This window comes from Ochotona curzoniae, unplaced genomic scaffold, assembly GCF_017591425.1.
Source record: "Ochotona curzoniae isolate NIBS_2020 unplaced genomic scaffold, NIBS_Ocur_1.0 contig_2754, whole genome shotgun sequence".
Lineage (NCBI taxonomy): Eukaryota > Metazoa > Chordata > Mammalia > Lagomorpha > Ochotonidae > Ochotona > Ochotona curzoniae.
Window position 1 is genome coordinate 5,860,617 of NW_024465582.1, and position 26,739 is coordinate 5,887,355.

Below are 26,739 nucleotides of genomic sequence, written 5' to 3' on the forward strand. Positions count from 1 at the left end.
CGGAGGTTACTGGGCACAAAAACTTCATAACAATGCAATTAGTACCATTAATATCTTCATTTCACAGATAAGAAAACTAAGGTAAAAACATTAATAAGTAGCCTTCCCAAAATGCTCAACTGAGTGTGGAACTGAGGGGCAGGTGTTGTGGCAGAGTGGACTAAGGCTACGCTTGTCATATCAGCAGTCCATCCAGGATTGCTATTGAGTGCTGCATGTTCCGCTTCCAATCTCGCTCTCTAATGTGCTGAGGAGCAGCAGAAGAAGGCCAAGCACGTGGGCCCTGCTCCCCACGGGGCGCATCCTGATAGAATGCCCAGGTCCTGATGACAGCTGGCCGAGCCCTGCTGCTTGCAGCCACTGGGGAGTGAGCCATGCATCATCCCTCTTACTTTGCGTCTCTTTCTGCCATGCTGCTTCTTAAATAACTAAAAAATAAGTCTTAAAAAAGCATTAGTGGAATTAGAATTTTTTCCCAAGAATATCAGTTCCTCTGTCCACATACTTAACCACTGTGTTACTCTTGAGCACACTGCCAACAGCAATTTTAATTTACTTGAATAACTCTGCATAACAATCATGTGTTGCTTGTGCTATGTATTTGCTCTTTAGATTTTTCATGTCATAAACTGCTAATATAAATCATCTTAGAAACTACTTAATAGTAAGCTTTCTATATAACGTTATAATTAAATTAGTGAAATGATGGAAGCCTATTTACAGAATGACTGACTAACTTTTCCTGATTTGAAAATTTAGATTCTTTTATGATGATATTTAAAGAAAACTATACAATTGCTACCACACATGATTTTTATTACAAATGTTTTGAAGGAACTGAATGTATTCTATAAATACAAGCTAAATGCTGCTGTTACAAGACATTTTGATATCCAAACTCTTATTTACATGAAAGCAAATTGGAGCGTAAGATTCACCTAATCCAGTCCCGTTCCTAGGATGATTATAAAAAGTTAAAGCTTAAGCAGGTATCCTGATGAGCCACTAACAGGATGTAAACAATGATGTGGATTCCCCTGGCCATCCCAGTGTCCAGGGACAGCTGAGAAGCCACACGGGGCCACTGCAGGGCACACTGACAGCCAGGCATCCAGAGATTGCAGGATGGCGTGAAACACAACAGGCTGTCACAGCCCCACCTGCACCCTGCTCACCCGTCATTTCACTCCTGACCCTGGTGTGACATGATTTCCACCCATAACAGAACTTCTTACGCAAGACTCACTGGACCAGTGTCTGTGCAATGGTAGAAGACTCCGGTAAGAGCAGCTCTCTCGGTGCTGTGTGATTGCCTCTCATGATCAGACATGTAGCTCTAATGTTACTGTCAGAGCCCCCGGGGCAGGCACATCAGCACCGCCCGATCCTCATGAAATGCAGATGGACAGACATGGCATCTGATGCCTGTGAAACATTACCTGCCTACTGATGGCTGCTTCCAGCTCAGGGTAACCAGCCTTGTCCAACACAATATTTGGGAAAAGATCTTCAATCAAACTCAAAAATAATGGTTCATCTTCATCAATCTAACAAAAACAAAAGAAAAAAAGGAACGCACAAACACTGAAATATATAAACAACAGTGAAGTCCATTTTCAGGATAACCATTAACATTAGCATCATTGACGTGAAGAACCATTTTTCTTGCCTTTCCCATAAGTTAAAAAATGTAAGAAAAGTTAAGAAGAAGAAAACAGGAGGAAACGAAGTGAAAGAAAGTATTGCCTGCGTGACAATCTTTCACAAAACAGCCAATTTGGGGATATTTGGATATACAATAATTTCCAATTTAAATTAATAAGAATTTAAAAAAACTTTTTTCTATGAAGATTTGTTTTTAATTTCCAAGAACAGGAATTTGGCTCATACTTTTACTTTGAAATTAAAATATAAAATTTTATCATCTTATACACATGACACTGGCCAGACCATGATCAGTGTCTGCTTTGAGTGAAATTATCACATACTAACAAAATTTATGTATAATTTCCTGTCAGGCTATACAGACTTTTAAAAAGGTGAGATTTTAGCTCTAAAATACAAAAAAATCATTCAATGTATTTGGAAGTTTAATGTGTGGTCTTTTAAAAGCACATTTCAATTATATAGAATACACATTTTAGACTGAAATAAATCATAATTCAAAAGTCTAACATGAAGTTATGCTCTTTAGTACTTTATCTGATAGACATTTTAAAAGAGCATATTTAAAGAGAACATTCTAAGTGTGCTTAGTGAGTTAAAATGATGTTTAAGCAGGTGGAACACTTCCATCTGAGAGTCTTACCAGTTTGGAAAGATTCATGTCTCGTAGCACACGCATGACAATTGTGGATTCCGTGTCTGTGGGGTTGGCTCTCTTAGCTGCCCCCAGTGTCCTCAGGACTGACAGAATGTTACGCAGGCCAAAGTCATAATGTACCTGAAGAATGTGAAACACACTGGACTTGTTTTTCCAAGTTTCAATCATGGAAATTACATAAATTTCATAGAAGGCATCCATATAATAACGAAAAATGTAGTGTTCATTTAGAAAAGTCATTCTGCAAGTGCAGCAATACATTTCTGTGTCCACAAAGAAGACACCTAGGATGTTCTCTCCTGGACTCTCACTAAGTGAGGACTTTACATGAGAATTCACTGACAGGGAAGAAAGAATGAGACATCCATGAGCTTCTTCCTCATCAAAGAAGCACAGGAAAAATTATGAATAATAATACACTAAATTTCAGAACCAGAATGGGATTTCACTCGTGATTATCACATACTAAGTAAAGCTTTTTTTTTTTTTTAACTAAGTAAGAAAGGCAACACAGAGTTGCTTCACGGTTACTGAGAAACTAGGACAAGCAGGTCAAACCCAGCTTATCATTGCCTTGGCATCTGTCAGTAAAAGCTCAACCACTACACATTTCAGCGCATAGAAGGTGAATGATTGGGGCTAGAATGATGGCATAGAAAGCTAATCTTCCATCTCCAGGGCCCTAATCCCATATGGGTGCTGGTTTGAGTCCTGGCTGCTCCATTTCCAGATCAAGCTCCCTGCTTACGGCTTGGTGGGTGTGGTTTCAAATTTTCAAGATTTTTTTAAAAATATTATGACAGGTTTTGGAGATGTCATCTCTACATTGTGGATAATGCTTCAAAAGAGTTAAATGGCAAATTAGATGTTGCATATGTTATCACAACAAATAATACATGGGGTGAAAAGACACTTATCAGCTAAAGGAGTTGGGAGCAACGTGGCTGATTCAACGCTAGTCAATTGGAGTCAGGACACACAAAAACACTCATGTTAAGTTCTTGTGTTCCAAGAACTTAATCTTAAGTAAAGATAATAAAATAGAAATTATTAACTTGCATAAAATTAGCAACAACCGCCGTGTGCCTGTGGGTGTCATTACTTAATGACAACTTCCTATCAGAATGAGATCTGAAGTCAGTCTGTGGGCACAAGGTGAAATTCACTGAATGTTCACCCACAGACCCACACAAAGCCCAGCACTTCACACACACTGACTCATTTCATTCCACAACGATAGTGTCTGTGGGAGTGAAGAACATCCAGTGAAGGAGCAGTTAAGACAAGAGCAGGGGCTGCTGTTGGGATATTATAGGTAATGGCACTGTCAACAACATTGCTATCCCACATGGCCACAGGGTCACGTCCCAGACGCTCCACTTCCAATACAGTGTCCTGCTAATGGCCTGGCAAAGGCAGCAGAAGGTGACCTCTTTGGGTCCCTGTCAATCATAATAGAGATCTAGATGAAGTTCTTGGTTCCTGGCATCAGCCTGGCCCATTCCTGACCATTGAAGTCAAGTGGGGAATAAAGCAACACTTGGGAGATTTTTAATTGTCTCTCCTTGCACTCTCTCTATAACCCTTTCAAATAGATATATATATATATTTTTTTTTTTAAAGGCAAGGACAGGAGTCAGTCATGTGGGTGTGTTTTCTAAACCCAAGAAACAACACAGAAAACACAGTTCTTTGACAGAAAGATAAATGAGTCAAAGCTATTATTATAGCAGACAAAACTGAAAGTGCTGCTGGCAAAAAAAAAAAAAAGCAGCATCAGGATAGGGGTAGCCAGGAAAGCTCATTGTCAACATTAAAAGGCTCTGTGTGTGTCTGAACACATACAGGTAAGTTTTGGGTAGAATATAATCTGGTTGGACCTGTGGGTACACAAAATTAATCTATAGTCAAAGAAGTTTGAAATGGAAGTTGAGGTGTAGAAAGGTACTGAAGTGTTATATATGCTAGGAGACACAGTTCATGCTTTTTTTTTATTTATTGCGAGGTGTCCTTACTTAGCATACATTTTTGCCAGTTTTCAATTACATATTTAGACATACAGTATAATGCTTACCTCCTTGTATTCATTGCTTTGCATGATCTCATTGACCTGACCATGAGTAGGACCTGTCATTTGCTCCTAACAAAATGCAACAAAGGCAACAGGCTGTATGTCATTCAAGTAGGTGATTAAGTAGTCTATTATATAAGACCATAGCACTTGGTTTGCTGGACTTTTGCTTGCTGACTTTGAAAAGGCAAGTGACCATACTGGGTAACCCCAGGTAGCAAAGAAAAGAAGTAATTGTTTAACCTCTAGGAACCAATGGTAGCCTCAAATCTATAGCAAGAAAGTAATGGAAGCCCTCAGCATACAACCTAAATGATCAGGGTTCATCAACTGCCTGCACAGAAGTAGCCCACTCTCCAGCCCTGCATGAGAACACATAGCACTGCCTGCAGCCATACTGCCCTGAACGCATCCCATCTTTCCTGATCTCGGAAGCTGCTTAGGCAGGGTAGGTCAGTCCTTGGATAGGAGAAAATGCAGTGCTAGCCAACATCAGACACTAAGCATAGGACATGGTTCAGGTGACCCCTGTCCCACAGGCACTACGAAATCATAAATGTGCATTATTTTAAGCCATTAAATGCATGATCGGGTTGTTACACAGTGACAGACAAGTAATAGAAAAGTAACGATATGATTAGTTTCATCCCTCTTAAGTATGAAACCTTATGATGTTTGAATCTGATACACCCAACGGAAGAGCAAACTAGTAAGGTTACAAGGAAGATGACAGTTAGCAAAGCTTAGCCATCCCTTTGTCTACACCTAAGTGCCATGATGCACTCACATAGGAGAATGCTAAACTTGCAACTGTTACTACCTGGACTATCCTGTTGTGATAAAATGGGGGGAAACAGTGGGAGGGGAAGATGGAAAGAGAGAAAAGGGGGGGGAGAGGAATTCCTATACCTATAAAACTGCATTATGGAAAATGATAACAAATTTTTTTAAATGGGAAGCATATGACTGCAAATTTATTAAAACCCATGATGAAACATGGCACACGTTATGATGAGTGGATAAGGAACATAAAGGACAAATGTTAATGGCTGTAATTGTTTGATATTTAAATCAGTTCAATACTTCATTTGTATGCTGTAAATATTCATTTCTTTAACTCTACTTCCTAGTAAAACGCCGCATATTAAATTAGTTTTTTCAAAGATACAACATTTTTCTGCCTAGTATCTATGGGGAACGTTTTTAATAACCCAGTCTACAGTTTTTCCACTGAGAATATTCCATTGACTGGAAAAATGAAACATTCCTCAGCTATAGAGACCTTCAGAATGGCACACCTGCTTAGAAAGCTGCTCCTCACACAGCTTGTAGAGTGTGAAAAACTTCCTGGCCAAAACAACGTTGTCGATGAAGCCACAACTGGCCAACTTCACCCTTATAATGATCTGACGGTCCGGGACCATCATGGCCACAGAGCGGAAGTTGATCTTTAGGTTTTCAGGGAGTTCCTGCCTCCCAGCATAGCCAGGATTCTAAACAGGAAACAAAATGCAAGGAGCATTGGTAAGACTTGGGAAAACAAGCACATGTAAGCACGTTATTAAAAGATTATAATGTGCACATAACCAAACTTGGATGACAATCAAGAAACTCATTTATATATCTCACTCTTCCTTCAGCTGGACAAATGAAGTCATGAGTTATTAATAGGATCTTTGTTTAACACCACAGGCTCTCAAACAGGAGCTGAAAATTACAACCCTTATTTCCATTCATGGAAAAGAGATGACAGACGGCCAAGGAGACACGTGAACATTGTGATAAGAGGCTGAAATTCAGTAGCTCTTGCAGCATTTTCTTACCATGGTTAGAAAAAGTCCAAACTCAGGGTTCATAGTAACATTGTCTCCATCAGTAAAAATAAAAGATTTTTTACGTTCCTTTTTACAGGTGAGAATAATGGAAATTTGCTGGGCTGCAACTGAGAGAACTGGCAGATCAATACGGTTAAATTCATCAAAACAACCCCAGGATCCAGACTGCGCCAATCCTTAGAAAGGAAATTAAACAGAAAATCCAATTACTATATGATTTTGGAAAGGCAAGAAAAAGCAAATTATGCAGCTGCCAAAATGAGCCAGAGAAAGGCTTGCTCAAAAATAAAGTTAAACAACTAGATCATGTATCAAGTGGCTGAAAACAGCTGACAATTTGGCACTTTACAAACACCAACACACAGGGATAAAAGAACATTACAAAAGGCAAGTAAGATTAACACAGGCTCCAGACAACACAAGTAAGATTCATGATTTTTCAGTTACATTTTATGAAGTTGAACATTCAAACCAGCAGGTAGAAAGTGATTCAAAAATAATCAACAAATTAGTCTATCATAGCCAAAATTTCTCATCAAATTAGAAAAAAAATAAATAACACCTACCTTTAAAAATCCTTCCAAGTCCTCGGAAATCCATCTGATCTGAACAATTGAAAACCACGACGTATTTCCCGAGACATCGTCCCATATCTTTGGTGGTCTCTGTTTTGCCTGTTCCTGCAGGTCCAGCAGGGGCTCCCCCCATACTCATTCCCAGGGCCTGGGCCAGCGTGATGTAGCACCTGCAGAAACAGAACTATCATGGCGACCACCCCGCAGCAAGGAACAGGCGACCAGAAAACAGAGACTCGGACCACCATCCCTCCGTGACACTCCCAACACTCAAGTCTAAAATACACTCTTCCTTATGAATATTAACACACACACACTGAGGACAAAGAGATTGAACAGATTTCCTTTCCTGTTGAATTTTTAGGCTTTCATATGCTTTGGATGCTGAGACTGTCCAAGTAATGAAAAATCATACACAGCATCTTCAAAGTATATTTTATTTTTCAACTTTTTTATAGAAATCTCTATCCACATTTAAAGAATAATATTTAATCAACATTATTAATCATCTAATGCAAACTAGAACCCATATGAGATACCACTTCATACTCATTAGGACAGCTATTATCAAAAAGATTTTTTAAATAATAATAATAAATGTTGCTAAGGGTGTGGAGAAAATGTAAGTCTGCACCTTCATGGTATAAATGCAGTTTGTTGCAGCCACTATGAAAACCAATATGAGTTTATGAAAAAAATGGAAACAGAGCCACCATACAACCAGCACCCTCTCATCCGGATGAACATTCAGAGTAAATGGAACTGTCAGCCTTGTAAAGATATTTGCACCTCCTATGTTCATTGCAGAATAAGACAACACAGCCAAGCAGCAACTCAGCTACCTGTCAATGGACAGGTGGATAAAGAAAACACAGTACATGTATTGATGCAACAGAATAGTATGCAGCTCTAAAAGAGACCCTCCCATGCCACAAGATGGGTGAACTTGGAGGACATTATGCTAAATGAAACAAGCCAGACACTGAGAGACAAATATTGCATGATCTCACTTAGATGTAGAATCTAGAAGGTGACAAAAAGATCAAATACACAGAGAATAAATCAGTGGTTGTTATGGGAGAGGCATGTTGAGGAAATGGGGAGATGCCAACCAGGGGACACAAAGCAGCAGATACAGAGGAGAAACAAGTACAAAGACCTATGAGCAATGTGAAGCCATTGTTAATAAAACCATATTGTATTGGGAATTATGTTAACTATGTAGATCTCAACCATGTTTGTCATTTAAAAATGCACTATGTGTAATGATAGATGTGGCAGCTTGCTTCACCACAGAAACCATCTGGTCCCTTCTGCTCTGCTTACATTCCAGCTCCCTGCTGCACCTGGCCAAGTGCCTGGGTTCCCTGCAACCTAAACTGTTGATGGCTGGAGCTCCTGGTTCTTGGCTGATGTGGCCTAATCCTGGTTGTTATCGTCACTCGGGGAACAAAGCAATGAATGGAAGATGGCTTTTCCTCTTGATTGCTCTCCCACACCTCTTGGTTGCTCTGCCTTTCAGTTACACAAATATGTTTAAAATAATAAAGACAAAAGAAAAAAAATTCTGTGAAATTCATTGGCAGCCATGTAAATGATTAATTCCCTTTTGAATCTAAGTGTTGCTCATGTGATGTATTTGGGATTGAAATTGCACAGTGCTTAATAATCACATGTAGAATCTATTTCTGTGAGCATCACTAAGCCTGCACTTCCTTCCTAGTGCATCTTATGAAATAAATAAAGATTTTGCAGGTGAATACAAGGAGACTGTAAAGGAAAAATGTTCACTTACAAAGTTGCTGGCAAATTGCTGGATTCTCAGCACCACCTGGTGTTGTCAAAAGAGACGGTTCCTAGAGTGCTGCTGCACAAGGTTTTCTTATAGCAGAGCTAGAAAACATTCACCTGAACTTGAAAAGGATTTCAAAGGAAAGGAAGTGCTCACCCAGCATGAGGGGTGAAGCAGACAGAGGGCACACTGACTCTAAGTCTTGTGTTGTCTCTATCGTTAGAATGGGTTCCAGAAAGAGCAAGAAGCTGACTGCCCTGAGAGCATACCGAGCCTGCATAAGGACCAGAAGGCTGGGTATGTGGCTTGAAGGATTCCTGCTGTCCTCTAGAATTTGCCTTTGATGTAAAATCTCATTTCTGCCTTTAGGCTTTGCTCTCTTCTTTAAGAAGAATCCATAACAACAGCCAACATCACGTCACATTAATGATCTGACTGCATCCTCAGACGGGCCTGCAAGGAAGCTCTCATACAGATGGGGCAAGAAGCTCATGGACTTTGAGTAGCTCCCCTCACCAGTGCACAGGGAGGCTTGAGACTTGAGCCAGCTAGTGTCTTCAAGCCATGCGCCCTTGCTGTGTGGCCCTGGGGCATGCACACCCTCTGTGGGAAAGAAATATACCACTGCCAACTCTGCCCATTCTTCTGCTGTCTTACAAACCCTCTCCCTAGCACTGCGATTGTTGGGTTTGTTTTGAATGTGAAGCAGTTAGAAGTTGTTGTCTCAAGGAAATTATCAGCCTGCCAGAAGAGTGGGCAGCATGCTGGTGACGAATGATCCCCTACTTTCTCTACAAGGTGGGCTTCAGTCACCCTGCAGTGAAGGCCCTGGAGCAGCTGGAACATCTCCAGGCATAGGTGCACATGGCCCTTCCTGGGGCATCTGACATGTTGCGTGCCTCGTCACTGGCCTCTCTGCATCCTTTCCAATTTCTTTCCTTCAGTCATTTCAAAAAGGTCTCCATTCATAAGCAATGTTTGAATGTGTAGGCACTTCGGCGGCCTGTTCCCAGTTCTATTCCAGTTTCTGCCTTGACGCTAGGATGCACAATGTAAGCTCTACCCTAACCATGCTCAGTCTAGATTCTATCTGTGTTCCCAACTCCTTGCCTAGGCCCAAGTACCTTGTGCTCTATGAATTTCTGGCAAATAAATGAATTTTACCAGTGCAACCATATACTCCTAGTAGTTCAACCTAGGCCAATAGCCACTGGAACTGGAGACACAGACTGTGACCATGACACCAAATTAACAATGACAGATCACATGACTCAAGGTTTATTAGATTTTGGTTTAACCAAATCTGTCACCAGTATTAGTATCAAATATTCATTACACTATACATGCATTCCATCACATGTAAACCAGAAGTGGTTTGGGCTCCTATTGATTTTAAAACATTAAAATGCTCCTCCAAGACAGCAGCACTGCACACATCAACAAGGATTTTCACTTTGCTAAGAACCTGGTTTAGTTCCAAGATCTCTGGTTACAGGATTTGTTAAGGTAAAATGAAAAGAAAGGTTGCGTATGTTATCAATGATTAAGAAAAGCAACCAACTTAGCTAAAATAATGATGAGACTAAGATTGCCTGTGTCTGAGCGCTGGGCTGATACTGAGTTTTCCCTTCTCATTCACAGTTTCTCTTTCTGCAGATTGATGTATCCTCAGGGGTCAACTGTGTTCTAAATATATTAAATGAACATTTTTGAGACAGAGAGGGACATTCACACATCTTATTCCAGTGTATGTTATAATTATTTTATTTTATTATTGGTTACTCTCAGTCTCTCATTGTAATTTAAAATTTATAACAGATATATAGAGATGTATAGGGAACAAATATCATATACCTAGAGTTCAGCTCTGGGGATCTTAAGACACAACCGCCAAGGATATGAGATGAGTAGTGTGTGTTCCTTCTGGGCCCCACAATGATTCCAAAAGAAGGGAATGAGAGACATGAGGTGTCTGTCTCAAGAATATGCAGTTGCTCATGGCAGAGCTGGGTGGTCACAAAAGTTGTAGAAATAAGTCAGAGAAAGGCATATTTTCAGTCCTGTCCATATTTGTTATCAATCAGATAAGATATCTTTATCAGTACCAACCTCCTTTGCCTTAAGTGCCCTTGGTAGTAGAGACAATTCCAATCTTTCCATGTATGATCAGAAGTAGAAAGGAAGGCTAATCATTAAAAACATCATCAGTGTTTGAAGAAAGGTGCTACCTGCTTTTATAGAATGATAATGGCTGTTTGATCCCCTGAAATATCTACAGCTCTGTCCTCAAGGCATGATGTCCTAGCATCCACACAGTGGACACAGTTACTGAATTCGCAGAGGGGCCAGCCAAAGGCTGACCACAAACCTGTCAGTGTCTCCAGTGCTTACTTGGTTAAAGTAATCATTTAGTGACACATTTTCTTTTGTAAGAGAATTTAAGCAACAACTTGAAAGTAAGGAGTTGATCCACCCACAAAATCTCCACCCAGGATTTTAGTCCAGTGGTAACTGTCTCATATTTCTGACATATAGAACACTAAAAATAACAAATTCAAGTTGTTTTAACTTTTAAAATTGTGGTAATTTGTCAAGGCAGCAATAGAAAATGAACACCAAGAACCAGAATGGAGTGAGCTAAAGACAAAATAAGAAACTGTGCTTTGGGTGGTTTTTGATGACAGCACACACCTGGGAAGGAAGTTGGAGGGATCAGGCTGGGGCTGCACGAGGATGAGCATGATGCAGAGAAAGTGGAAGCAGATGACGCTCCCAGAGAGAAAATCCTGGTGTCACTGTAGATGTGGCCTATGCGTGATCCATTCAAAGAACCAGCAGTGGGGGTGAGAGACAGAGCGAGAGAGAGAGAGAGACGACGCAAAGGCAGGTGCTTGCCTTACAGATGTGAACCTGGGAGATGAATGCACCTGTCTTCTTGATAAAGAGGAAGGGAAAGAGGCACTGGAGTACAAAATAAAGGAGGACAAAGAAAAGCACATACATGTGCTTCAAACATGAAGTGGATTTCTTGTTGAGGAACTCGTCACATTTAAGTTAACATTTATTATTTTTAACTCTCCATCATACTTATCAAATTTATAGGATATAATGTGAATTCTGTTACATGGATGCAATGTGGGAAGACCCAGCCAACTGAGTTAGTATATGTGTGACCTCACATAGGTAGGATGGCACATTTGAAATGTACTCTCTTGGTTGTTTTACAATGTGCATTATTATTTTCTATAGTCACTCTGCTGTCCAGTGGACAATAAGACTTCTCCCCCCCATACATCTGTGCCTTGGTGCCCTCTGACCAAAAACCCTTCTCTCTCTCATTCTAGAAAATCAACATTCTACTCTCCACTTCCATGAATCTGACTTTTTTAGATTCCACCTATACTGAAAGCATGCAATTCATTTTTCTGTATTTAACTAACTGGATAATTCTCTTTCCCACCTGCCAAAGCCACTGTAAACCATCGTCAACCCAAACTGCAGAGCAGGGAGAGCAAAACTGGCAAAACAATATGAGAAAAAGATGACATCTATGAAAAATTTCTCATAGTTCCTTCATCTCCAATGGACAGTGGACCCTGCATTGAGCTCCATGCATGAGTGAAATGGGTAACCGATCCTCATGGCCAACTGTGTTAGCACATCAAACTCAAATGGCCTCGGATCACATTTTAAATCTCATATCTCAGAGGATCGCCATGTGATAACAACTGATGTTTAGTTTTAGCTAAGGCCAAAGACTGACAATGTTCTATTATGCATACAGGGTATGTGTCAACCAGCCCATTTGTGGAATGCAGATTTTCAGGAAATCCTGAACAGAATATACAATTTAGATGACATCACAAATTCAAATAAGACAGAAAATTACAGAACATTAGGCCTGGAAGGGCCTTCAGGGACGGCCCAGCTCATTTTGCAGATGAAATGACAGTCTATGGAAATGGTGACAATGGCCCCAGCAGACACAACCAGTAGAGGGTAGAATGACAACTTCCCAGGCCCAGCCCAGGGATCTGCCTTCTGCTTTTCACCTGCATTGATACTCTAAGTCTTTCCTGCTAAAAATCCATCTTAATTGTCTCTCCTTTGATCAGCAGCCTTCAAAGCCCACTGTGATTTGCACCTGTGTCATAAAACAATTCCCTTCCCTGACCATTCAGTGCCTATGAATGCACTTCAACATTACCTCTGTTAGACCAAAGGCAAAGAACGCAATCAAAATTCAAGACGAAGACACAGATGTAAAGCTAAAAATACCGAACTTCAAAGGCTTTTATACAAAAGACTTTACAAACCCTAAAGAAACATTAAACAAAATCCCCTGAGAATAAGGTTGGTGAGCTAAGGGGCAGAAAAGAATCCCAGAACTCCCTATTCACCTGTCTGTGAGGGGAGTTATGACCAGCCTGTCAGTGCAGCCTAAAAATTCATTCTGGTAAATGAAAGTCACATCGGTGATGTGAATCATCATCTTGTCAGAATCTTCATTAAAATAAAATCGGCACTGCTTCAGCCACTCAAAGTCTGACGGGCTCTTGATGTGCATGCGACACTGGAACGCAAAAGACAGGAGACAAGAAGCATTTATTCCTCATGCACATGAGCATTCCTGCGGATCATGCAGGGAGACACAGGGAACTCAGAAACTATCCAATCAGGGATTGCAGTTGTATCACCCAACAATTCGCTCCAGTATTGGCCAATGGGAAAGAAACATTACAGGACACAGGAATAGGAAAAGTCAAGAGAAATCCCAAGGTTGTGTCCCTCTAATTTTAATTTAAAATTCATATTTTAGTAAGAACACTGTGCTTAAGTATTAAGAGAGGGGATTAGCAGAAAACAGCTTGAATGCTGTGCCTTCTATTCCTGTTACATCACAACCAATCTTCTGTAATCTTTTATACATAATGGGTGAGACACAATCCAGAAAATTATGACAATAAGAGCTTCTTGCCCCTTATCTAACTTTGTGTTCTGCAGTATAGCAGCACAAATTTCATTTCAGCTGCAGGACTCTACTCTTTTCCTCTTTTCTGCCCTATTCTCTCTTCACAGGCAAAAAAAAAAAAAAAAAAAAAAAAGCTGCATGACTCCTGAATGTCACAATCTATATTAGGAAAGACCATTTGTAATCGATGGCCTAAAATGCAAAAACTTGCCAAGCATGTGATTTATCAAAAGCCCTAAAGGAAGTCCTAAATGGCTCTGTTAGCAACGGGCCTTTATTTCTACAGCAAGAAACCAGTGATTTCCAATAAATAACTAAGAGGAATATGAGACAAATGAAAGATTTTCAGATTGCTACAGCACATTTTAAAAATTTAAAACAATCACAGAAGGAATTCTAAACTACAGTCTAAGTGCCTCAATAGTATGGTGCAGAGAATCAGAACATGCGTGAAAAAAATTTAGACTGACAAGAAAACTTGATAAACAAGTGCTGATCTTGAACATGATTCCCTGCCTGAATTTTACCATTTCCTGAATTCAATCGAACTAACGCCAGTGAGTAAGCACAGACAGTGTCTAATATTTGCCCTTCTGTATGTCACAGCATTTATAAAGAATTTACCAGGTCATCGAAGATATCTCTTTGGTGCACATGAATAGTAATCAGAGTCTCGAATTTCACTCGCTCCAGGGCGCTCAGCTCCGTGGTGGTGATGTCTATGAGCATGTTCAGTAGCTCCAGGAAAGACTGATTGGTCTTTTGCATGATTTTTTTATCAAACTTGGCATTTCTCAGGGCTTCTTCTGAATCCCTTGTCCATATCATTTGAATTCCTAATAATCCAACCTTACGGAAATTAAAAGGGCTTTATGAGTGCACGATTTGTTTATATAATTAATAAGAAATCACCATATAATGAATAGTTATGACCATTAATATGCAAATATAAAGTCATGATTATATCAACCTCACACCTTCTCTCAAAAATCTATGGAAATTCTATTCATACCATTTATCTAGCAATTAAATATGTATAGCTCCATGATATAATGACTACATTTTTTCTCAAAATTTTCAATGATTTATATTTGTCACATTTCTCCCTGAATAGATTTAAATCACTTACAAGCAAAGAATATGTCTTAGACTTCTTTTATCCAAACCAGCATGGTATTTACACATAACAGATACTCGGAAAATATTTATGGGACACAATGACTAAGAAAAAATTGCCATACTTTACACTGAGATGTATGTTTTATTCTCCTCGTAAGCACCCAATCTCTCCACATTCATGACTTACCTATACTGTCACATAAAGATATAAATGTGTGTGATTAAATCTGTAGTTATAATCTTTATGCTTAGCTATAGTCAACAGGCCCTTGGGTAACTCTCCGAGTCCACAGTTATGCTGCTTGTTCATTTGTGAAGTTTATGATAGGCAGTGTCTGAGACTTGAGCTGAAAATACTTTTCAATTTCAATACACTTACCTGAGCAGGAAAGGAAGAAAGAAATTCAATCAGTTGGAAACCTGCTTCCTGAATATTTGCAGCTGCCTGACGAATCACAACGTGTAATGAAGACCGAGACTCCTCCAAGAGAGAATTAAGCCAAATTTCCACATTGCCCTCTGCCATCACAGGTTTCTCCAATTCAATCGTCTCCCCCTCTCGGGAGGAAACTGACAGAATTTGATCATAGATCTATGTCAGAAGACAAAAATAATTTGTATAAAAATGTAAGAAACAAAGTTTATTCTTTTTCCGTACCCTTCTAATCACTGTTACCATTTCAATAGAAAGTTATGCTGGAGACATAAAATCAATTTCAAAACAATAAAAATCTTAACTGTAAAATATAAGAAAATACTAAAACAATATAATACATCTTCACGGAGAGAAACTTATTTTCTTTTTTTTTTTTTTTTTTTAAAGATTTATTTTTATTATTTTTTTCATTGGAAAGGCAGATATACAGAGAGGAGAGACAGAGAGGAAGATCTTCCGTCCGATGATTCACTCCCCAAGTGAGCGCAACGGGCCGATACTATGCCGATCCGAAGCCAGGAGCCTCTTCCGGGTCTCCCACGCGGGTGCAGGTTCCCAAAGCTTTGGGCCGTCCTCGACTGCTTTCCCAGGCCACAGGCAGGGAGCTGGAAGGGAAGCGGGGCTACCGGGATTAGAACCGGCGCCCATATGGGATCCCGGGCGTGCAAGGCGAGGACCTTTAACCACTTGCGCCACCGCGCCGGGCCCGAGAAACTTATTTTCTAAAAAAAAAAAAAAAAAAATGTCTAATATACAGGTAATGGTGGGGGGAAAAAAAAACCCTAATGTTTCCTAAGTGAAATCAGGCTCTTGAAGAACCTAGCATTCCACACAAGACATTCAAGTGACACTAGCAATGAGCATACAAGGTAAAACCACGCCTGTGATAACCACGATGGAGGAGCTACTGGCTGTACAGGCTTATGAACCACGCCTGTGATAACCATGATGGAGGAGCTCCTGGCTGTACAGGCTTATGCATCCAAAACCAGCTCCTCTTCTGGTCATTTCAGTCTCTGCACAAAGTAGCCTGATCAGGAAAGCATGGCAGTTTCAGTTCTCAGCTTCAGAACCAATGGCCCTCTTCTGTTTGCTCACTTTACTGTAATGTTGCAGAACAACATCTCAGAGATGGGTTTCTTTTCTATTGCTCCCCATGAAAATCATGTAATTCTACCTCCCTAACCATCCCACAGGCCACGCAGGGCAATTCAACAAAATAACATAAATTGGAAAGTTTTCTGTTCTTGGCAAAATAGACTGCTATTCCTCTGGGTCAGGTTTAGTGCACTAACCATCATATAAAGTTTTCCTTCCTTGTAAACAGAAAGAGTCTACCAAGAAGCTGATGGGTCTTAAGTTCAGGGCCCTTCTCCTGCACAGCCCTTTTCAAGCTTTGCATGAGGCTCCAGAGGGGAACCAAATACAACGTCTTACTGGAAGAGTCACTTTCCCAGGGAATTCGGATGGAGGAATGGTTAAGATAATATCTTTTGGCAGCTATTCCAGTGTAATCTCTCTCTAGTTGAATGTTCTGTGATTCTATTAAGACACTGAGGATATGAAGACAGGTACTTTTAAGAAAGCATGCTTTAAACTTCTGCAACTTTATTTTAAAAAGACAATGATTGTCAAGTCACTATTTTATGAGCAACTGATTTGATTGCCATGTTTTTTAGGTAGTGGATTGTTTTATTCCTAAATAGTTAATTTGGCATAACTTGCATTCTTGGTCACATTTAAACCATCATATTACTCAAGTCTACACTTTGGGTATTAAGAATTAATACAGCTCTGAAGGTAAATTGGATCTCATAGTTTGCTTTTTGTCACTGGCCAAGAGTTAAAGGACAAAGCAGAATCCTTGCTAAACACAGTATTAGAGAACTACTTCAAAAAGACAGTTGAGATTCTAACTTGAGTGGCTGTGGGTCAGCAATTAAAGTAGGACACACCTTGTCATGGAACTTGACAGATTTAATGTTGTCAAACACATTCAGTAAGTGGGCTTGTATGGTGTGCGAGTCCGACGCCTGCCCCAGGATCTCCAGCAGGGCAGGGTCTGAGACAAAGAAGAAGCGAGGGAAGCAAAGCCGTTTTTTCTCCAAGTACCTAAGCAGGAAAGAAAAAGAGAAACTTTCACAAATACACAAAGATGGACTGCTTTGAAGTAAATCTGCCTGGATGACAAAAGGAGGGAATTGATGTGAAAATGTAATTTTCCCCCGTGGTTTCCCAATGTTGTTGTTGGTTTACCGAGTTGTTGGGTTTTGTTAAACTGCATTTATCCAGAATTTGTGGCAGAATTTCTTCATTTTTCATAAAATCTCATACTTCCTTTGCAGAGAGCAGGATAAATGAACACAGGGAATTTGAGGTTTTGTTTTTTGCTATTTTGTTTCATGTCAAAGTACATCTTTTCATTTCTAAGTGAAATGCCCCATATCACCTAAAGATACCTTAGAGTTCTACAAATTCTCTTAAAAGAGAATCCAATGACTCAAACATTAGAGAAGTTTAATTCAGCTGGGAGCGTGCTTCCCAGAAGGAGCTGGGCTTTATTCTCTATCTCCGGCACTCACGAAAACCCTGTAAGTCCCCATCAATGTCCAGCTCTGATCTCATTTCAGTTCTACATTTGTTGTAGGTTATTGTGAGACCTGAGTTATGGACCTATTTTCTATTATGTTATTTCATTATCTGTATCTCTGTTTTCTGGAATTTTTTGCTATAATTGCTAGAGTTTTCATCACAATTTCTTATTGAAATTTTATCAGTGTCGCTGGTTTCATTTGGCTTTTTAAAATTTCTACTCTTTCATTGTCATTCATATTACCTAGTTGTTTCTTACATAAAACTATGAGGCAGCATTCTTACAACATAGTCACAGAATTCTCATCCTAGGAATATACAATTCTTACTAGAGGATGATGTGGATCAGAATCTAGCATCATGCAATGAACGCATGGAGGATGGGCTCAACATCCACACTGAGTCCAGTGCCAGACTGAGTGCCATGCCTAGGGTGAGTAACAGTTACTTTCCTCACTTTGAAACAGCTTTTCTCAGAAAGAGGCAAAGAAGGGAAGGAGCTGGAAGGGGAGGCTCAAGGCAAGTGGGCATTTGGAGAAGACAGGAGTCCATCTACAGGGAAGATCAAAACAAGCCTTAGCATGTGAGTACCAGTCATCGTCAATGGCCATGGAAGATCAGGAAAATGCTCATTGTAGACTATGATGTGACAATAGGATTTATCCACTCAAAGCACAGAGCCTGCCCTCCAAAAGGACAAAAGCAGAGACACTCAGTACCTATTCCTCGTTTGTCATCCTGCTCCAATCCCATAAGAAATCAGGGAATGTCTCCTGTCTTGTTAGACCAGAACAGAAGGAGGTATACGAACTGTGCTGAAGCAGAGAACACAGTACACCTTCAGGGGGAGATACTCGCACTGCATCCCAAACCTAACTAAAGAGAGAGCTCATCTGTGCAAAGACGCTCCTAGCCATGCAGACCCATGGCAGCATGGAGCACGTGGTTTCTGTGTGAATATGTGTACTCAGCTGTGTATTCTGGGTTCACACACCATGGTTTGTGACCTCTTTTTAGTTACAGAATTAAAAAGCAATGGAAGCTTGGTAAAGCTGAATAACTGTAGACATTTTGTCTGAGGAATTATAATGCTGAGATGTCAGTAAGATAGAAACTGTCCATATCCGAGGAAAGAATGAAAGAGAAAAGCAGAAGATGGCGTGAGGAATGCATATGTGTCCATCCTTGTAGTGGCAGGTGGAAGATAACAGAAAAAAAAAGGCAGTTACTAGCTCAGCTGTACATAGGACATTGGTGTGACTGTCAGAATCTTCACAATGTTCTGATAACTCCTGGTCTTCAGTCCTTTCATCCTGGGATACCGGAAGAGTTCAGATAGCCAGAGAACCTACCCAGTGAGGGATTTCTGGCATATTTCCAACTGGTCCAGCAAGTGTGGTAACAGCTGCCCCATTGTCTCATCTCCAACACAGCACTGAACCACATTTGGCATCTCGTGTGCCCGAGTCATGATCTTCACCCAAGATTTATCAATATTGGAAAAGCGCTTGGCCTCCTGGAAGAATGAAGTAGCAAACATTGCTCTGGCATGTCTGCAGTCGGAAAGGCAGGATCTCACACACCCCCAGCAAAAGCCACCGTCCTAGCCAAAGCACTCACACTAGGTACACCTAATATCACACGTGCCCTATTTCATTCTCTCTGGGCCTCTTGAACTGCATCAATGCCTTTACTCCTGGTACTCCCATTATGTTCACTAAAAACAAAAGACAAATAAACAGGTGGGCATTTAGTCTAGCAACTGAAACACTAGTTGAGGTGCCAACATTCCATATCACAATATCTAGGTTCAATTTCCTGCTCTGGGTCCTGACTCAACCTTGCTGCTAATGCAGACCCTGTGAGGGAGCCATCAAAATTCAGGTGATTGGCTTCTGCTACCCACGTGGGAGACCTACAAAAGGTTTTCATGGAAATCTAAATGGAGTGAATTTTCTGTTTTCAGGCTTTCCACACTGAATATCAGATTGTTTGTATATTCAGTAAATGATTTCAATAAGGATACAAAATTAATTCCTGTATGATTTAATACTGCAAAAAAAATCAAATGGACTTTTTCAGGAAAAGTCAAGAAACACAGCTTATTTTCACAAAGTACCAATATATTATTTTGATTGTTTCTCTTAACTCTTTCTCTGTATCTCCAGTTGGGATGGACTAAATATGGGAGCAAAAAACTCCACCTTGTTCTGGTATAGTCTAGGTGACAGTTTCTATTACTAAGTTTAATGTTAAATTCTTTTTTCCCATCAAGCAAAAAGATGCATAAATACTAAAGAAAAAATTACAAATCTTAAAATTCAGTCTCAGTTAAAAAAAAATGATCTGCCTTACAATTGGATAACAAATCTATCTTCCATGATTTAACAGAAAACAAAGCAAGGAGAAGGGAAACTGAAGAGAACAACATAATTATGCTTCTAAAATTCAACTATATTGTTAAAATGTTATAATCTTGCAAACAACTTAATGTAATTGAATAAGAATTCTTGAGATTTGGTGAAAATGTCTTTTAGAAATCTCAAAATATACTCTCTACCTACCTAGTAAGATGATTATAATTTGTTGAGAGGAAGCTCTTTTTGTTTTGCATGGGGTTTTTTTTTTCTTTCAGATTTCCACCCCTCAGTTTGACAGTGCAGATATAATTGGGTGTATTGTATAGTGTGCATTATTTAAAAATGTCAGTAGTGGAAGAACAAATTATCGCACCATTGTCATGATAACTGCGCTGTAATTTTACACTGTTCCAGTTTCTATCTTCAAATTGTCTGGAGAAGCATACCACTTAAGGAGGCTTCCCTTCTTCATCTGTTAACCTTTTATTTCCCGTCACAACTCACACTTTTGCAGTGTTCCTATTCACTGAGTGTCACAAACCCTTTGAATAGTAACAGCAGCAACAAAAAAGATTTGGAAGAAAAGTTCATAGAGATTAAATTATTATTGCATTTTTAAAAAACTATTATTTCTTGGATATGTCTTGCATTGAAAAAAAAAACCTGGTGAGATAGTAAAGAAAATTGCAAAACCTTTGGCAACTGCTTGGCGATGTCCCCACCCACGAAGACGGCTTCTAAATAAATCCACAAGTTTTGCACGGTCATCCAGTTCTCGATGATGTCTGTGGAGTTGGAAAGGTACTGCACCCATTTTTGAATCTGGGCTTTGAAGGGCATATTGTACCTAAAATAAGAAATATGTTAAATATGCTGTGGGGTTTTTGGTTTTGGGGGGTTTTTTGTCCCTACTGTTGTTGATGGTTTCAAATTTTAAAAGCTCTTTAAAATCTTCATTGTTAACCTCTTTTATTGTTGATTCGGTTGCTAGGTCTTAAAATTACATTGGCATGTGACTGGCTTATCACCATTCCCTGGGAATTATTAGTCTGCCATTTGTTAGCCTTTCATCCAGAGCCTGGAGAGAGTGGCAGACCCGTCATCTCAGGAACCAGTGAGATTCTGGACCTGATTCCATACACCTCCCAGAGTTCCACCACGCCGCCCACTGCTACTGCGTCCTGGGCTGGCTCCATCCACCTCTCAGAGTTCCACCACGCTGCCCACTGCTGCTATGTCCTGGGCTGGCTCCATCTACTTTCCAGAGTTCCATCATGCCACCCACTGCTACTGCGTCCTGGGCTGGCTCCATCTACTTTCCAGAGTTCCATCATGCCACCCTGCTGCTATGTCCTGGGCTGGCTCCATCTACTTTCCAGAGTTCCATCATGCCACCCACTGCTACTGCGTCCTGGGCTGGCTCCATCTACTTTCCAGAGTTCCATCATGCCACCCACTGCTACTGCGTCCTGGGCTGGCTCCATCTACTTTCCAGAGTTCCACCACGCCACCCTGCTGCTATGTCCTGGGCTGGCTCCATCTACTTTCCAGAGTTCCATCATGCCACCCTGCTGCTATGTCCTGGGCTGGCTCCATCCACCTCCCAGAGTTCCACCACGCCGCCCACTGCTGCTATGTCCTGGGCTGGCTCCATCCACCTCCCAGAGTTCCATCATGCCACCCACTGCTACTGCATCCTGGGCTGGCTCCATCCACCTCTCAGAGTTCCATCATGCCACCCTGCTGCTATGTCCTGGGCTGGCTCCATCTACTTTCCAGAGTTCCACCACGCCGCCCACTGCTGCTATGTCCTGGGCTGGCTCCATCCACCTCCCAGAGTTCCATCATGTCACCCACTGCTACTGCGTCCTGGGCTGGCTCCATCCACCTCTCAGAGTTCCATCATGCCACCCTGCTGCTATGTCCTGGGCTGGCTCCATCCACCTCCCAGAGTTCCACCACGCCACCCTGCTGCTATGTCCTGGGCTGGCTCCATCCACCTCCCAGAGTTCCACCATGCCGCCCACTGCTGCTATGTCCTGGGCTGGCTCCATCCACCTCCCAGAGTTCCACCACGCTGCCCACTGCTGCTATGTCCTGGGCTGGCTCCATCCACCTCCCAGAGTTCCATCATGCCGCCCTGCTGCTATGTCCTGGGCTGGCTCCATCCACCTCCCAGAGTTCCACCACGCCACCCACTGCTACTGCGTCCTGGGTTTCTGTACCTACTCCTTGACTCTGGTTTCTCATCCATGGAACATCTCTAGAGTCCTGAGTGGAACAGACAATGAACACAACTTTCAAATACAATAATATCTGAACTCTTAAACCTCTCTTTCATTGGATCTCAGTCGCTCTTACTTTCCACCCACCTATGTCCAACTCACACAGGTCTGTGCATATATGTATAAAAGGCCTCGTGATTGTGAACTTGTATATCCAACTGTCACTCTGCTGCCTCTTTTATGGTTAATCTGCTGTTCCTTTTTTTCCTTGAGACAGACTGCCAACAGCCTCCTAATAACTTTTTTTTTCTTCTTCTTCTTTTATACCTAAAATCCCATTTGTATAGGAATTCACTTGTACTCCCATAAAAATCCTGAATTCCCCAACTGTCTTGGCAGCAATGTACTGTCATAAGTACAAGTTCCAGACCAACAGTTCTCAAATCCGACTGTACTTTGGAAGCGTGTAGCAAGCATCAGGTAGTGCTGACATAGGTTGGACTCCCACTCACAGAGATGCCGATTGAGGATTTGTAAATGTTCCTTGAGTTTATCTGATGTGAAGCAAAGGTTAAAACCCACTCATTTTACATGAGATGTGAGAAATGACGTCAGTGTAGAGTAAGGCCCCACCCAGAATGACTGAGAGTGATCCAGCTATAACTGAAGCTAAGGTTTCTGATAGAGGGATGCAGTCCCCATTCACCCTAAACCAGCTACTCCTTTTCAGGAGATAAACTCTGTTACTGCAGAGACAGTTTTGCATGTAGTGCAGAAAAATTTAATACTGATTTTTACAGCATTTCATTATTTTTCCTCTTCTCTTTCTCAGCCCTCCATTGATCCCTCTTGCACTGCGAATTATGGACTTGCATATTAGTAATATAAGAATAAAATTTTAATTTCTATATCCATCCTTGTTAATCAAGTTTTTTCAGTGTTCCCCAATGCATTCTGAGTGTTTTATGCTCTTCACCAAAATGTAGCCCCACAAAAACAGAGATCTTTGCTGTGTTCAATATTCCACTCACGGCACCAAATGTTACACACAGTAGGTGTTCAATAAAAATATGCTATAACTGGTTGGTCAACTAGAAGCCACTGGTGAGTAAAGTTTCTTGACCCTCAATGAAAATATTTTTTACTTAATTTACTCCCTTCCTGAGTTGTGTTATTTTCCGTTTATCCTTCATTCTGGAAGGATAGCAATAGTAAGCAAGTTCATTAAAACTCACCAAATTCTGAGCAACCCAGGCTCAGTATTATCGATGGTCTACATCGCCAAGATTTAACTTTACATCCCATGCTACTCACTTTGGCATACCAAGCAAGTGGAAAGAAGATTAGTTCTTACAGAGGCAGTATCAAGTAAGCAGGACTTCCTAACAGTATTGATACAGAGGAAATAAATGGTATTTTAAAGCTAGAATAGCACAATAAATTTGTATCCTGAAATTCATTCCCCATCCTGATTTGTCGTCTCATTCAAATATACACCCAACTAAGAGTTCCTAGTCCACAAATATTGACAAAAAGTTTTTTCATCTAGAATCATTAGTCTGGAACTCAGAGCAATGTGTCTCCCTGGAATTTGGGGTGTACTGAGTTATCAGCTGTGCAGTGAGGCTTGTCCGTGACAAAACTGAAATGTTCAGTGAGATATAAGTGGCCAACTACATGATGCATTATTAGATCCAATTGATTATCTCACATGCATTCCACAAAGAATAATGAAATAAAACCAGTATTACTCATGCTGTGCCAAAGGTTAAAATTAAAACAAATGTATTAAACATGAAAGAAATTGATAAGAGTACTTTTTATCAACTACTCTTTGCTATTGTGGTTCTCAAACCTAAAAAAAAGGTGGATGGTTTCCTCACCTGCTGCTCAGAAGGGACCCCAACACCATCAAGCTGTCCTCCATGCTGGCAATGATTTCTGAGGTGCTGTCTCCTCGCAGCAGGAGTTCTCCACGGGTTTTGAAGCTGCCAAAGGTGAATGTCCTGCTGTCCCATTCATGTATCACCTGCTTCAGCTTTTGTTCGATGTCTCTTTCTTTGACTGCACTGACACAGATGTCCTGTGGAAACAACAGGCTCTCAATGTCTTGCATATCCTTACTTCATGGTCTAGGTTCAGCAGATGTCCTCTATTCACTACACCAAAAAGGGAACTAGAAGATACATCTGTTTCAGTGCAAAATTTTTTTTTAAAGTTTTGAAAGCCATGCATAGCTTTATCATAACATGCATTTTCTGTGAAGGCCTTGAAGATCGCCTTCTATCTGTGGACAGATGTATCTTCAGATCTCAAGTGCAATACAACATATGATTATCTCTACGTAGATTTAAAAGTGGGGACAAACATGGGGGCAAAGAAAGTTAGATAACACAAACTTAATTTAAAATTTCCCATCAAACTATTCCAGAAAGAAAGATGACAGAAAAGAGCAGGAGTAAATGTTGGCTGAGATGTCTTCATGCTGCTCATTTACCTCTAACACCAAATGAAAGCAATGACTTCCTCCCATCTCCCCAGCAACCTCTCCAGTCTGCTCTCCAGCCTCATCTTCTGGACTCTCAGGCCAGCATGACCTCCACCCTTATTTTTTCCTACACTCCATCTCCTCCCTGTGTGAGTTAACCTTTGCCCAAGCATTGGATAAGCTTTTACAGTCGCAGGAAAATCCCACACACATCATGATCCTCTTCCCCTGCCACCTAATCTGATCCTTTCTAATAGGGCCCATTCCAGAGACAAGCACCACTGTCCATCCAGATCTCACAACACGAAAACCATGGCGTTCATCCTTAGCCCCCTCCTACCTCTCTTCTGCAAGGTTTCCTTTGTCACCAAGTTTTGCTCAGTTTCATCTCTCAAAGAGCTGTTGAGTCTTCCCTCTTTAACCTCACTTACTCCAACAAATCATTATCTCTGGCTGTGGCCTCTTTAATAGTTTTCCCATCATCCTTCCTACCTTGTATTTCATGTCATTCCATGCTTCAAATACATATCCTGAATGTTTCCCTATGATTTTAAGATTAAAATTATGAACATGTTCTTGGCCCAGGATCCTGGGCCACTCCATCTCTCTGACCTCATTTGTATCCTGCTCCCCCATGACCCTTAACCCATCTACATGGACTATCTTTTAGCACCCCAAACACAATCAGATCTTTGGCATGAGATGTTCATCTACCTGGACTCCTCTTATTTGCACTTTCCAAGTCCTTTGCCCTTGGCACATGACCACCTTGTCTTCACCATACTAGCTTTGCATCTGCACCCTAGACTTTCCTGCCTTTACCAGCCCCAGATAAGCTAACCCCATTAATCAGAGACTCTCATAAGCAAATACAATTTTCTTTTGATTACATTTGCCACATCTTATCTTTACATATATATATAATTTTTTATATCTTTACTTATATATATGTAATTATTTAACTACACTAATAATGCAACACTTTTCAAATACAAAAATGTATGTGCACCTCCCCCAGCACAAACCTGCCCAGTAGTAGGCACTTGCTAGACATTTGTTGAGGAATTACTGCTGAATGCCAGGAAATGAGTTTCAATTGTCCTGGCACAATTCACTTATCCAACATTTATCATACAGGAATGTTCTTAAATTCCATGAGACTTTCTCATCTTCCATTATATTATGATACCTCTCAATTGTACCTCAATTTCCTCCTTGTATTTCAGAAGAGGTGCTTCCATAATATTTCTTAATTTAAAGGTTTCACTCCCCACATCAAGACTATGCCCAGTAACAGCAGCTATCCTCTGCCAGTGCCTTTCCATCATGGCCTTACTGGCCATGGACTCCAGCAGTGGGCAACACTCGCTGAACTCATCAATGATCTTCTTCAGGTCCAGAAACGCCTGCCAGTCCTTCAGGGCTCGGGGTAGCTTCCGACATCTGCCAAGAGAAGCCGGGGTGAGAGGCCATTCAGGCTGAGCCCAGCCCTCTGCCATCTCAACCAGGGTGCTGGCATTACCGCCAAGCTCTCCAAATGCTTATTCCATTTTTTTAAATTTTGTCATTCTGCCTATATGGTGATTTAAAACACTGACTTACATGGAAAACTTTATATTACAGGAAATTGCTCCTCCCAATTAGTAATCATTCCTCCATTCCCTCCTAGCAATTACTGTGGTGGAGACATCATAGGAACCTTTCAAGTCAATTCTACAAGCATGCACTGAGAACTCACTGAGTACAAAGAACACACTGTGTCAGACTTTGAACAACAAACGACCCTTCACTTTCACTGAACGCAACACTTCACATGATGTTAAAATAATCATCACACTCTTCCTTTTATTCCAGGAAATCATCTAACACAAACCTCAAATGTTTCATAAATGCGACATAAGGAGCAGTTCCCTCTGAGTTTCAGGAAAGCCCCTAAAGGCTCTCTTCGAGG

The 26,739-nt window shown here is 40.8% G+C and overlaps 1 protein-coding gene across 1 annotated transcript in view; it reads right to left on the reverse strand.

The window, feature by feature from the left end:
- The window catches only part of DNAH5 (dynein axonemal heavy chain 5), a 177,645-nt gene that overhangs the window by 94,372 nt on the left and 56,534 nt on the right, over positions 1 to 26,739 (reverse strand). The window contains exons 28-40 of the mRNA XM_040977647.1: positions 25,991 to 26,231; positions 24,184 to 24,383; positions 20,769 to 20,922; positions 19,068 to 19,231; positions 17,079 to 17,235; positions 15,067 to 15,279; positions 14,193 to 14,417; positions 12,997 to 13,169; positions 6,796 to 6,974; positions 6,218 to 6,405; positions 5,693 to 5,887; positions 2,309 to 2,443; positions 1,440 to 1,547 (exon numbers count right to left, since the gene is read on the reverse strand). Coding sequence (XP_040833581.1) covers positions 1,440 to 1,547; positions 2,309 to 2,443; positions 5,693 to 5,887; positions 6,218 to 6,405; positions 6,796 to 6,974; positions 12,997 to 13,169; positions 14,193 to 14,417; positions 15,067 to 15,279; positions 17,079 to 17,235; positions 19,068 to 19,231; positions 20,769 to 20,922; positions 24,184 to 24,383; positions 25,991 to 26,231 — 2,332 coding nt within the window. The remainder of the gene's footprint in view (positions 1 to 1,439; positions 1,548 to 2,308; positions 2,444 to 5,692; positions 5,888 to 6,217; positions 6,406 to 6,795; positions 6,975 to 12,996; positions 13,170 to 14,192; positions 14,418 to 15,066; positions 15,280 to 17,078; positions 17,236 to 19,067; positions 19,232 to 20,768; positions 20,923 to 24,183; positions 24,384 to 25,990; positions 26,232 to 26,739) is intronic.